General features: G+C 33.8%; 1 protein-coding gene across 3 annotated transcripts in view; it reads left to right on the plus strand.

Moving 5' to 3' along the window:
- LOC100374563 (rho GTPase-activating protein 29-like) overlaps window positions 1-14,805 on the plus strand; it is an 87,220-nt gene that overhangs the window by 54,154 nt on the left and 18,261 nt on the right. For all 3 annotated transcript variants that reach the window (XM_078006946.2, XM_085503084.1, XM_085503085.1), the window contains exon 2: window positions 2,460-2,739. In XM_078006946.2, coding sequence (XP_077863072.1) covers window positions 2,460-2,739 — 280 coding nt within the window. The remainder of the gene's footprint in view (window positions 1-2,459; window positions 2,740-14,805) is intronic.

The following is a 14,805-nucleotide window of genomic DNA, read 5'->3' on the forward strand; positions in this document are numbered from 1 at the left end:
CCATAGATCCTCTTTGCTATGTCTCAGTAAACTATGAGTGTGATCAATATTATAACATATTTAGAGCTGAAAACTGAACAACAACTGTTTGATAGCTGCTTAGTGACTTTTTCTTCACCATCCCTGGGAACACGAGATGGAACTTTAACTCATTCATTACAAGTTACATTATCTTGTATATTTTTTTTGCTAACCTTGGTGTATGTTATTTTTTTAGGGTAGGTGTGGCAGGGATGGATAAGATATTTGATTCCACCTTCCCCACCTTCTTCGTAAAATACATCTATATTGTCTACATTTTGTATGTGAATCCTGAAAAGAATTATTGTCACCACCTAAATAGAACTTAACATGTGCTTAGTCGTCAAATACAGAAAATTCATTTATAGGAATTCACTTTTAAGTGAATTATTGGAAGTCAAAGTTTTCTACCAGTATGAATATTATAAAAAACTCTCCTGAAATTACTGGTATACAAATGTCATTTGCCATTTACCCGTTAGTGTGTGTACATGTAGTTTTCAGTTTACTCAAGGATCCTTGGAAAGCGGCTAATGTTGCTTTGATGTTGTATCTTTAATTATTAATACAAGCAAAGCAGCATGGTATCTATTAACCCTGGCATGGTCATGATCAAACACAGTTACACACAGTTATTTTGTGTATTTTGTTCTGGGTTAATATTACAAGGTCTCAGGACACTTGACTGTCTTCTATGGACCAAGCAGTATATACCAGTACTGCTGTATGATATACTTTTTACATTGAGTGTGTCCTTCATGTAGCAATGTGTACCAGTACCATTATACTATACACCTTGTTCGTTCTGGACTGATATATTGTGCGTGTCTTCCATTGACCACGCCAGGTGTACCAGTTCTACCTTGTCTATACTAGACATCTTAAACCCATCCTTGTACTACAGTAATTAAATGTTAATCATCCTCTGTGTGTGTATGTTCCTTTATAGACTGGTCTAATCTACTCCAGTTCTATAGATAACAATCTCTGAACTTTATCATTTAATATTGACTGTTAATCCCTGATAACTCACTACTGACGTACATGACGATGCGTCTTAATGACAAGAGTACGTCATAACAACACACACCCCAACTCATAAATGACATATTATACTGACTCAACCAGGATTTAAAATTTATAATCTATTTTTAATCCTACGAATAGAAATTCTTACTTGAATCATAGACCCTCTAACAGTTAGAGGGTCTATGCTTGAAGGGAATTGTTTGTTAGATCATAGACCTTAGAATGGTTATATATAACAGTGAAAATAAAATAGTGGGTGGCCCTCCTTTTAATGGGCCAATCAGCAATGACATAAAATCCGAGAATGAAAAAATAGAGCTTCAGGGTCATTGAAGTTTCCATAGCAACAAACTGGTAAAATTGATTTTTTGTCACCATAAATACAAAGAGTGATCGATATTGACGATACAATTTTGAAGGAGATGGCAGACTATCATCTTAAAGACATTATCAGTAACCTTTGTGATAAACAAAATAATCTCCTTAATTTTATCAGTGGCAGTATATGTATTTTAATAATGTCAGTCATTTTCTGAGTGTGTTCAAAACTTAGGAAATGACTGGGTACTTTTGTATTGTAATTTTGGGGAATTCCCATGATGTCATTTCCAATTTGCAGAGACGGCACAGATGGTTATCGGTGATGTCTGTGCTGGTTAGATAGGCATCATAAAATTACCATATTTGCTCTATTAGGTAAAAATAAGTAATATTTAATGATCCAGTATACAATAAGTGCGATTTATTGGAGATGTGCTTCTAAGAAAGCAAATATGGTATAGTTACAAACACTGTATGCCGGTCACTGCTAGCATAGTGGTTGTCGCATCAGACTCATGATCGGTAGACCCAGGTTTCTTAGACTGAACAACAAACGGGTTGACTCCCTACTCTGGGTGAGTGTCCCACGGACTCAAGGCCAATTCCACTGGCCAGATTCATTCACTAATGAATGCAACTTTGGGGAACCTTGGTTAAGTTCCGCAGGAGCTTGTGTTCGACTGAGCCTTGTTCATGCAAGGATAGCGCATAAATTTCCATTTGATAGAGAACTGGCTGCATAGCCCTGTAATGTCGTCCCAAACATGAATATGGCTTCTCTGGTGCACTATATGTTAGCACTAGCACTTGCAATTTGTATATACAAAAAAAAATCAACATTCAATGTCCAGAACTGTCGCCTGGCACAAAAAATTTAAAAATAAACAAAAAAAACACAATATGATTACTATCCAAGAAAAATCTGCAAAATCATGTACACACCGAGAAATTTAAATCTCCCAAAATCAATATGAATCACACAAACTGTCAAAAATGAAATCTGGTCAGCATGTTTCCTATTGTACACCTGGAGACACAGTTTAATGGATAATGTTAACTATCTTGATTTTGTACATTGATATTTCCAGGAGCCCTTTGGTGATGACTATCGGTGCCGACCTGTTTTCACGTCTGGTTCCACGTCACCAGATGCCAGTCCAGTTGCACGTAACTTCAGTGCCAAGAGACAGATTTCAAAATCTACAGGGGGTAATCGATCAAGTAAAAGCAATTCACTAAGCAGCATTGGTTCAGACTATGTAGACAGTGCTATTATGGACCAGGAGGATATAATACAACTTACACAAGAAGTCCGAAATTTCTCTGATGCACTGGGAAAACTGAAAACTATATTTCAAGTAGATGGAGGTGAGTACATTTTGTATGTTTTGCTGTGATCTAGAAGCTAGAATAACGATTTATTGTCTTATTTGAAAATTGCCAAGGATCAACCATATCATAACTTTTGGCATAAAATCTGTGCTGTTATTTTGATTTTCCCTGATTATTCCATTTATCACTGATGCGCATAATGAGCAGAACATTCATGCTAATACCCATGAGTGGTGTGATTTTCAAAACAAAGTCAAATGGAATTTTAAGTATGTTGCAATTAATATACTGACGAGCAAAAAGGTGTACAAGTCTTTGTGTGAAAACATTATTGAAGAGCCAAATATTGCCATAGACTTCCAACATTTGTATGGGATGAAACAAAATGTAATTTTCAAACTACCTTTCAAGACAACAATCACCACAGATCTTAGAACATTCCAATACAAAATTCTACACAGAGTTTTAACAACTAATGTAAAACTGTATAAATGGAAAATAATCAATTCCCCCCACTGTTCTTTTTGTGAAAAAGAAGAAGAAACATTAGAACACCTATTTGTTAACTGTATTGTTGTAAAGAGACTGTGGAGACTGTTGCAAAGTGATTGCAAACTTATTGCCAATTTGATTTGTAATGTCAAAAATATTATTATAGGTCTATGTGAACCGGAAAATATATTATTAAATCATTTTATTTTCTTATTTAAAAAATATGTATATACATGTAGGGTTCAAAAGGTTCATCCAACAATATACGCATATAAAAGTTGGATCAGGGAAAATAGAAATATTGAATTACAAATCGCAATAAACAAAAACAAAGAGCTTATCCATTATCAGAAATGGGAACCATTAACGAATTGGTTAGATAATGGGTAAATTTAGATGTTATACCAGATCATTTTTTTTTTCCATTATGTAATGTAATATTTTGTGTTGTATGTCCATTACTGAAACGAAATAAAAATATTGTTTAAATAAAAAAAAAAAAAATAATGAGCAGAAACATAAATGTGAATTTTCTGCACTTTATTGAGTATGAAAAAAATTGTATCACAGTGAAAATTTAAGTCCACCTGTGCCAAAGTTGATTTTGTTACCTGTACTACTGGGCATATTACCAGTACTTATACTGCACATTTATGCAATGCATCATGGGAGAAGACTCCCTATTGTATGTAATGGAAAACTATTATCATACTGGAATCTGACTGAATTTTATGTCTATTATTACAATTTGTACATGTACTATGTGGAGGTAATAATGACTTCTTTATACCATATCTTGGAGCAAAATTTTGAAATATGAAGAAATAATTTTACCAAAGACATTTCAGACTCTTGGAACTTGGAAAAATTGTCCGGTAACCTAAATTTTAATTGTTTTTTGTCTTGGACAACCTGGTGGTGTGAACACATACTAATGAAAGTATGATAAACATCACCAATTTCACCCAAACCTTCGCAATTGGGGTCATTCTCAGTGTCACTGTGACTTTCAGGAGATTTCATTTGTAGTGAGTACCAATAAATCATTGAAAAGTTTACAAAACAATGTTGTCAAAACTTGTAAATGTTGTATGTCTGACACTAGATGGCGCTGTTCAATCCCATATCTGATTACAGTAGAAGGGAAGTCACAAAGAAGCTGTGTTTTTTAGCTCCGCTGTCAACTTTGTCGAGCAGAGCTTATCATATGAGTGATTGTCCGTCGTCCGTGTCAATGTTTTACTTTTTCGACTTCTTCTTGAAAACTATAAGCCTGAATGCTTTGATACTTGGTGTATATGTACCTTGGGTAGACCTCTCTCAGATTTGTTAGTCCCCATTCGGACGGAGTCCGAAAACGGGGACTTATGTTTTGCCCTGTGTCCGTCCGTCCGTCCGTGCGTCCGTCCGTCCGTGCGTGCGTCCGTCCGTGCGTCCGTCCGTGATCACCTGTATCTCGAACATGCATAGACCGATTATGTTCAAACTTCACTCATACATCACACATTATATGGGACATATGCACATGCATTTTTTTCATGATCCGATTAACGATAGCCGAATAGCGGCCATTTTAAGGCCGAAAATGCATCAAAATCGCACATTTTCACCATTCCGGACCCGGATCTCAGTTATGCATGGACGGATTTCGTTCAAATTTGGTACATACATTAAACATAATAGGACCTTGATGCACGTCATTTTTTTTTCCGGATCAAGTTCGAAATGGCCGACTGGCAGCCATTTTGTTTTAAAGAATTCAGTTCTGGATCCGTATCCGAGACATGTCTGAATTGATCAAGTTCAAACTTCACACACACAAGGTACATCATGTCACAAATATGTATGTGCATTTGTTTCATGATCCCATTAACGATAGCCAAATGGCGGCCGCTTTAAGGCCGAAAATGCATTGAAATCGCACATTTTCACCATTCCGAACCCGGATCTCAGTTATGCATGGACGGATTTCGTTCAAATTTGGTACTTACATTAAACATAATAGGACCTTGATGCACGTCATTTTTTTTTCCGGATCAAGTTCGAAATGGCCGACTGGCGGCCATTTTCTTAAAGAATTCAGTTCTGGATCCGTATCCAAGACATGTCTGGATTGATCAAGTTCAAACTTCACACACACATGGTGCATCATGTCACAAATAGATATGTGCATTTGTTTCATGATCTGCTTAACAATAGCTGAATGATGGCCATTTTAAGGCCGAAAATGCATTAAAATCACGTATTTTCACAATTCCGGAACCAGATCTCAGTCATGCATGGATGGATTTTGTTCAGATGTAGTACAATGTGTTGTACATATGCAGGTGCATTTCGGTCATGATCTGCTTTGAATGTATATGTCACTCAAATATGAACGGAACGGGGACGTGTCATTGACAATGACTTGTTCATTTCATGATATCTCCAATTCTCTAATTTTGGTGAATATTTTTGTAATTTTTTGTAAAAAGTGATATTTTCAACTTCTTGTTAAAAACCGCATGTCCAATTGCTTTGATATTACATATATAGGTACTACATGTGAACCTCTCTCAGATTTGTACATTTTGTAATGATATCTTTAATTCTCTAATTTTGGTGAATATTTTTGTCATTTTTGGTAAAAAGTGATATTTTCGACTTCTTGTTGAAAACCGCAAGTCCAATTGCTTTGGTATTACATATATATGTACTACATGTGGACCTCTCTCAGATTTGTTCATTTCATAATGATATCTTCAATTCTCTAATTTTGGTAAATATTTTTGTCATTTTTGATAAAAAGTGATATTTTCAACTTGTTAAAAACCGCAAGTCCAATTGTTTTGATATTACATATATAGGTACTACATGTGGACCTCTCTCAGATTTGTTCATTTTGTAATGATATCTTTAATTCTCTAATTTTGGTGAATATTTTTGTAATTTTTGGTAAAAAGTGATATTTTCGACTTCTTGTTGAAAACCGCAAGTCCAATTGCTTTGACATTACATATATAGGTACTACATGTGGACCTCTCTCAGATTTGTTCATTTTCTAATGATATCTTCTGTTCTTTAATTGCCATGTGCATTGCTAACAGAGGAGCTATCTCAGCCGACAGGCTGCTTGTTTTTTTTTAACTCTGGGAGCTTTTTAACTTGGTTCTGTGTTTACATGAACTAACACCACTGGAAAGTGAGAGGGTCTGTTATTTTATGCTTTAAACAACTTTGTCAGACTCAGAACTGTAAAAACATTGTCTTGATATGTCTAGCATGTCTCACAACAGGCGTCTGTTACCAGTGACCTCACCTAATTAGCACACTGAACAAATGTGATATGAAAGCAGTGATTGGAAGAGCGCCCCCACACGAATATCTTTTGAATTTAGGCTCCTTTTGTTTTTTGTAATACTGTCTAAATTGAACTTGTAGAAATGTTAGTGACTGACCATTTAACTTATTTATTTTATAACTAAACTCATAGTTGAATGAATGAATGTGTCAGTCCAGATAACACTAGTCTTATACAAATTTGGAAGCTATAGAAAAGTAAGGAATATAACTGTTAAAACAAATTGTGTGTTTTGGGGAGATGGCTGGTTGGTTAATATAAATATATATTCAAAGTAAAAATAAAGAATTTACAGTACTATTTTCACCTGATGCAGCATGTTCAAATATAAATGAAAACTGATCTAAATAAATAAAGTGTTCTCATGGATTAAACACTTATCCATTACAATACCATATTTGCCCTATTAAAAATCCATGCGTTTAAGTAAATCACAGATACATGTAATAATAATAACAACTTACATTGTTTCTATCAGTTTACTGTAAAATACTAAGATACTTTATTTTAGCTGGAATTAATTTTTGCTGAAAAGAATTTTTACGAGTTGAATGTAAAATATAGGAAAAAAGGTATATTCGCTGGATTTTATATTCACTGAAAACAGCGAAAATTATTTCCAAGCGAAATTAGTGTATTTTACAGTTTAGCAACAAAGTTGAAATACAAACAACAAATAATGATTTAAAAAAAAATATGTACCGGGTATCTATGGTCAGAGAAAGGCATATTTCAAAGAATTAGCATTCACACCAACTTTGGTGTGAATTCCCTTACATTTCCCTTAAAACATCAGTCAATGCTTCACTGTTTGATTTCACTTGGTACTCAACAATATCAATAAAATATCCTGTGGAAGTTAATCTAAAATGTACACATGAAACCAATTGAAAAAACAAATAATTGAGTTACATGATGACGAAAAATCAGGCTTTTGAAAAGTTTTGTTTTTTACTCTGATCCGCTAAGACTCTTACATAGCTGTACAAGTTGTGTTTGCTAAATTGGAACCTCAATGCAGACTATAGCAATTACTATTCATAGCTATTCAATAGTTACACTCAATACTCAATACATAGCTACTTGTGAATCTATCAACTCACTAGGTTCCTTTGTTCTGCTGAAGAACAAAATAGACAAAAGGCAGTTTGTAACAATGGAATCAGCACCCTATTGTTGTTGTTTCTTGTTTTGTTTCTTTGTTGACAAGTTGGTACTTCCCAGTGACAAATCAGTCAATTAGATCTGACTAATATGATCACGTTGTTTCATCGACATCCAATATCTGTGTCTTCTCATCACTAGTAAATGGTTTGTCCCAAATAGTGGCAGAAGTCTCCTTTACTGAGGATTGCGAGTTGAGGTTGTGATTTCTGTTCTCTGCTTTTGTGGGAATGATTTTTCACCTCCACACATTATTGAAAACTTTTTTTTTCTTACTACTACTCATTAAATTTCTAACTATACAAATAGTTTGTGAGAAAGTGTCTTTTGAGTGCAGTGTCAACTTTTTTCAACATTCATAAAATGAAAATGTGGATTTTGATCAAGCTCTGTAACTACCGGGGTAATAGAAAATACATGAAATTGTGCAAATTCTGCAATAAAATTAAACTTTTTAATACTTTTAATTTGAAAATGAAGTGAAATGCCAAACCCAGTGAGATAATATTAAACTCTACAAAAATGTATGAAGTTATGTCTTTCATGAAACTAATTAATTAAAAGAAAATTGCTTTTAAAACAACAAGAGAGAAAAGTAAAATAATAAATATAAAAATTTATTTGAGTTCCCTGTGTTTATTATTGTCTGAGAGACATGGTTACTATTAAGGAACGGTGACTAATGCAACAAGAACATTGTGTGTATGGTGTTGTTATCTGCACCTTCATCTACCTTAAAAAGACATGGGAAAAAAATAGATTTAGAAGGTTTTTCGCAAAGCATCAAACAACAAAATTGAGCATTTAGTGTGAAATCACTTCACCCCATGACAACTGAGAGGGCCCGTGACAAAGGAGTAAATAATGGACACGTTGGTTAGAGTTTGGTGGAATTGTTACTTTAACCTGCGTGTGAATGGTTTTATTTACACGGTTCAATGATATCTATACATGTGTTTTCAGAATTGAATTAGAATTACCACTATAAGCTGAATTTCTTAAGTTAAAATAAAATATTAGCTCTGTGACTATGTATCTCTTGTTGCTTTCTGGCTTTTGTTCACAGTTGAGTTTAATAGATTATCCTTAGGTACATGAAGATGCTGCTCACCCCTCTACATATAATGGTATGTTCCGTGAGCTTTGCACCAATGAGACATAAAAGATGAGTTTTTCATTGCCCAGAAGCCATCTCTTTTCAGTAGCAAGGTTTGGATTGTTTAGTAATAGCTTTATACATGTGGCGTACATTCAGGGCAGTAATCAGTCACGCTACTGAACTCTCAGGGAAACTTTCCAATGCACAGTCAAGCAGACCTTCTCAGGCTTGTAAGCTCAGGGAGAAATTACTAGCAGCAGTCGTCATGAACAATGTCCGGAGACTCTGACCTTGTTATTGTGGAGGTATCTGAGGATGCAAACCACAATTACCTCAATACGAGTCGACGAAAGGATATCGAATTCTGGTCAGAGGATGAGGAAGAAGAAGATGATATGGTTTTCACTAAGTCAAAATTATCACAGTGTTATCTGTGCGGTAGGTTATATTGGCATTCCGCCAGTTTTGTTTATTTTTTATTTTCTTTCCCTCACATTGGTCAGTGAAAGTATTGATAAGTGTTATAACTATGAAATGATTTGTATTTCTACATTATGTGTCTTTTTATACTCGCTATTGTGGTGGTTGTTGCAGCTTATCCCAACTCACATTAGAGGTGAAAAATTGTGTCAAATTCTTTAGCAGGATTATTTTAAATAAATCCCACAGCTGTTCCATTTGTAAAAAAAAAAAAAAAACTTGCTCATTCCGAGAGTGATTGTGTACAGGTATATTGCCAAAATTGTTTTTATTTACCTTTTTTATCAATAAAAACTAGACATTAAATTTGAATTTTTGCATTGATGTTTTCCGAAAAGTTAGTCAGGAACAGTGATCAGTTTATGTATGTATTTTTCTGCGGTAAGACAGTTAATGTGATACTAATACTAAACTGTATGCATAAAGACATTGTCAAAGCTTAGTTGAAACACATGTTGTTTTTAATCCATTGATTTTGGCTAATAATTAGTTCCCCACGAGTAATTATATTCAATTCATATACCATCACTATTCATTTTTGCTTATTTTTTAAAATCAAAGAATCGTTTTCAATCAATACTAAATGAAACTACTCGGTGAAATGAATAAAAGTAACTTTTGTTTATGTCTTGATGCTGTGAATTAGCTAAACAACAGTGATTATACACATGTCCTGCTACGACCCTGTGTCAACTCTGTATCCCCCCTCACCATATGTTCCTACCCGGTATATATGTGCTAGCCAACAGTCTATTACTCCGCTGTCATGCTACAGTTGGTTTTGTTTGACATTTTATGTCCTACAGCTAAGCATATGTATTCGTCATAATACCTGAACTCTGGGTCTTAAAGGATTGTCCCATTAAAGCTGCTAATGTCTTGAAGCAGGTGCCAACGATTATCAATAGCCAGGTTTTATTTCTTCATGCATTTCACTGATTTGACATTCGTGTCCATTCACTGAGACCAAGCAAATTAATGACTATAGCAATGAGAGATTTATCTGATATGTGTACACATAATTTGTGTTCGTCCAAAGTGGACATTGTTGTATATTGGATTTACAATTAGTTTACTAGAGTATGAATGATTTGTTACTGGAAAAAAAAAATCAATTCATAATACACTGGCTACATATGAGAGGGACGGTGTAGTTTATCCATATAAAAGAAAGAAACAACTCTCATGATATGGAGATAAGGTCGGATGAGGTCTTGGACAAATTCGTGATTAATTATTAGTATGGATAAAGTGCTGTGTATGTCTTTATCTCATGTAGTCGGTTGTTTTTGTTATAAAAGTAAAAAATGTACAGTTATTTGATGCTGGTTATTTGTTTATTTCAATACATTTTGTGCAACAGGTGTTGGTTTTAAACTTAAAGTTGTGAATAATCCTGATTATAAAATAAAAAAAAGTGGAGAAAAAATGTAATTTACCGTAATACTGTTCATTCACGGAGATGCTAAAATTGTGATACCGCAATTGTTAAACCACTCTAAAACTCAATGCACTTGCTTATATTGATAAACCTCCTGTAATCTAGGCTTTGGATTCACAGCATCAGTTCATTGTGTGTTCAGTTTAGACAGGTGAGGTTGTTTCTGTACGAGTTCATCAGTGTATCAGTTCATTGTGTGTTCAGTTTAGACAGGTGAGGTTGTTTCTGTACGAGTTCATCAGTGTATCAGTTCATTGTGTGTTCAGTTTAGACAGGTGAGGTTGTTTCTGTACGAGTTCATCAGTGTATCAGTTCATTGTGTGTTCAGTTTAGACAGGTGAGGTTGTTTCTGTACGAGTTCATCAGTGTATCAGTTCATTGTGTGTTCAGTTTAGACAGATGAGGTTGTTTCTGTACAAGTTCATCAGTGTATCAGTTCATTTAGGTTTTTGGTTTAAGCAGATTGTGTAATTTTGTAAATTATTTTCCTAGGTCTGCATGGAATATATATAGTCAGGATTCTAACACCTAAGTGACTTTTATTTTTCTATGTATGCCAACTGAATTCTGTTATACCAGTTAGTTATGTGAAAATCAGATGAACCATGTTGTTACAGGCACATTGTAACACTCTCTATCTAATATATATATACGTTTGAGTTCTTTCTTCTGTAATAGTAAAAATTGTGTACATTCAGTAAAGAAATCATCACAATGGAATACCCCATTGAGATTACTTACATGCCATTGTATTGCTTGTAATGACGTCGTTGAATAAACTGGATTTAACCCTTCCTTCATGTCTTGGTTTCAATGTACAAGCAATTTCATGCAACCGTTTAAGATCACAACAACCTCTTATAAGGCTCTTTAGATTGACATTTCTGTTTTCCAGATCTCTAAAGTGTTTTCTTTTGCTTTTCGGAATGTTAAATCAGTCTAGGTATTGTCTGTTTTCCTGTGCGTCATTTCTGGGGACATCTCCATTTTAGTATCACTGTTCTACATAATAATTCATTCCACTTGCATAGGTACCTGACTACAATGCTAATTACATTGGTATTGTTTTGTTTACTGGATCACAGTGGCCATAAAGATCGCAGTGTGATAAATGTCTTTTAATTACCTGTTTTAATTGTACTTTGATTGCCCAGCTTCTGATAATTGTGGCTAGAAACAAAAACTAACATAAGCCCTTTAGCTTGGGAATGCTATGTTACATGTAAATTAATGGTAGCAAACAGTGTATAGGTATGGTAAATATCTTATTTTCGCTTAGAATTTATTTTCGCTGAAAGGATGATTCAGTGAAAATAAAATTTAGCGTTCAACTCATAAAAAATCAGTGGAAATAAACTTCATACAAAAGACCCAAAATGTTTTTTCAGCAAAAATTAATTCCAGCTAAGGATGTATGTGTAAATCTTTGCTTTGTAATGTGTAGGTCTCAAAATAAAAGTGGAAATGTTTGTGTTTCTAAACTGAAATGTGATTTCGTCCAACTTGCACAATGGTGTCATGTTCACTTCAGTATAAAACAACATCTTCTACTTTATATTACTGATTTTTAACAATTTTTAAAAATGACAATAGAGAAAAATAGCAAAACAGAATGCAAAGCAGTTTCTTGGCACAAAACAATTACATGTAATATCTGAATAATGTATTTCTCTCATGTCCATTCCCAGGTAATGTCACTTTCAATAAAAGCATTACCATTTTCATATATATTAATGCCTCTGATTTGTAACATGTGTTTGGTATTGTTTTAATAAAGCAGGAAAAACTAAAATCAGTTTTTATGAAAACTACTGATGGTTCAGTTTATGAGAATACATATTACATATATAAAATAAAAAAAAACTGTTTATAAGTTATTTTTAGTTTTGAGAAAATCAAATACCTATACTAGTGCAAATTTACCTGGGTCTCTTGCATGTAAGTCGAGAATTTGTGTGACTTATATAAAATTTCGGCCTCACATGATCAACATATTGCTAATTTTTCAGCAACGAAAATTAATTATGAGTAAGATTCGTTACATAGAACAGGTTAATGACCATCAGTGAATACCTCACAGGAGTCAATTTACAAATATACCCTTTGTTGGTGAATGACTTCCATCCTTGACAATAATTTTGTTTTCATTTTAGTCAGCCATGCAAAAGAGTTAAAGCAAAGCCTTCCTTCTATTGTTATTTGTATTTCACTTCAACATTATATACTCTACAACTAGTTTGCACTGCAACAATTTTCAAACCAAATTTGGACTGAAAACATAAATATATGGCAACCTGTTTTACTGTGTCTGTTTGTAGTAACCCAGTGTTTTATTGATATTTGTAGTGTAAGAAAAAAAAAATGTTTGGCCTTCTTCTCAAGGGACTGGATAAGAGCAGTTGTATCCCAGCAACGCTTGGCAGTGAGCCAGAGTACAAATAGAGGGGGGGGGGGTGTTCTTGTAATATTTGTCCTTAGAAGTTTGTTGCTTGAAGAAGCAGAATAATATAAACTAAAAGTCTTACTATAATTGTATATTATAAATAATTTATGGTTCATTGTGATGCAGCCATTGAAAATGAAAGTAAACTGTACATCATCCACTTATTTCTAAGTTATCCATTGCACCCGGCCTATGGAACCAATTTGGGAAAATCTGACAAGTTGTACCCCTGTGATATTTCTTCAATGTACAAAACTCAGGCAAAAATAGAAGACGCGCATCTGTGCAGTTAGAAGTAGATTAAAAAATTTTTTTTTATTCTTTGCTGCTATCTACTGATCTAGTGTATTTCTGAAGATGCAATAAAGTTATTGTAATTACAAGTTTAACTGACTACCAACCAAATCCTTGTTAATAATTTACCAGAAACTGTCCAGAAACAGAACAGCATTTATTGTCAAACTTGGTACTTTGCAAGGGTTTGCTGAAAAAATAAATAAATAAGACACCTTTTCTGTTCTCTGCACCAATGTAAATAGTACACATCCGACACAGAGCTGACCACCGAGTCGACAAAACTGGTGGTCCACAAGCTCCCTAATTTAATGCGCTCTCACATGTACTTGATGCATTTCCATTTGTTAGAGTCCAAAACGGGCTCCTATTTATGGTAGTAAGTAATACACCAGTCATTAAAACGATCCACTACGCTAAGAATATCCTCCGTAGTAATGAAAATCTTTTGTACTTTTAATGTTGCTAACCTTTTAAGTTTTATGGTTGAAGGAATCTTTTCTCCTAAGTTTCATCTAATAAGTCAGGGTTCAATGTTTCTTTTAGGTGAGGTCTCTTGTTGAATGGAAACCAAATGTTTTTATTTTTGGTTACAGCTATAAATGTCACTCTGTTTCCTTTTCCTGACAACATGTACCAGGACAGTGGATTTGTTTGTGTTATTTTTCAGAGAGAATAAAGTATTTTACTTTTCACTTTTCTATTTTCGATGAAAGGATAAATCTGTGAAAATCCGGTGAAAATATCTATTTTTCTATGTTCAACTCATCAAAACTCAGCGAAAATAAAATGTATGAATGTTACTCAGTTATTATAAAATGAAGTAATAGTTTTAATACAATAATACAACCTGGACATGCTTACAGTTTGTTTGTTTTTTGAAAATTTCATAAAACTACAAACAATATTTTTTTTTTTTTCTTGAGTATTTTTATGAAAATTGTATTTCATTGTATTTGTTACAATTTATCATTAATTACCGAAAAAGTATGCAAAATAATTTGTGCAATCTAGAGATCTAAATTATCTAATTGCGATCTTCAAGCAGTAGAATTTAGTGGTTCAGTTATTTTCTTTTTCTGATGTCCAAAATGAATCGTCTACGGTCTGCTTGTTGGCTGCAGTTAAGGTATGCCACAATCCAAGATAATAAACTGTGGTATGTGCTTTGCTTCTGCAGCAAGATGAATGAACCCCCTCCCCGACTCTATTGTGCTGAACTATTTGTAATTCAATTTCATGGTTACATTTTGTTATATCATTTAGTGGGTATTAAAAGTATCGCATGGAATGTAGTTTGATCATTTCTTTAGAATTTTCATATCATTAATCTTGTGTTCAATCATTAA

This window comes from Saccoglossus kowalevskii, chromosome 9 (assembly GCF_978046115.1).
Source record: "Saccoglossus kowalevskii chromosome 9, keSacKowa6.1, whole genome shotgun sequence".
Classification (NCBI taxonomy): Eukaryota; Metazoa; Hemichordata; class Enteropneusta; family Harrimaniidae; genus Saccoglossus; species Saccoglossus kowalevskii.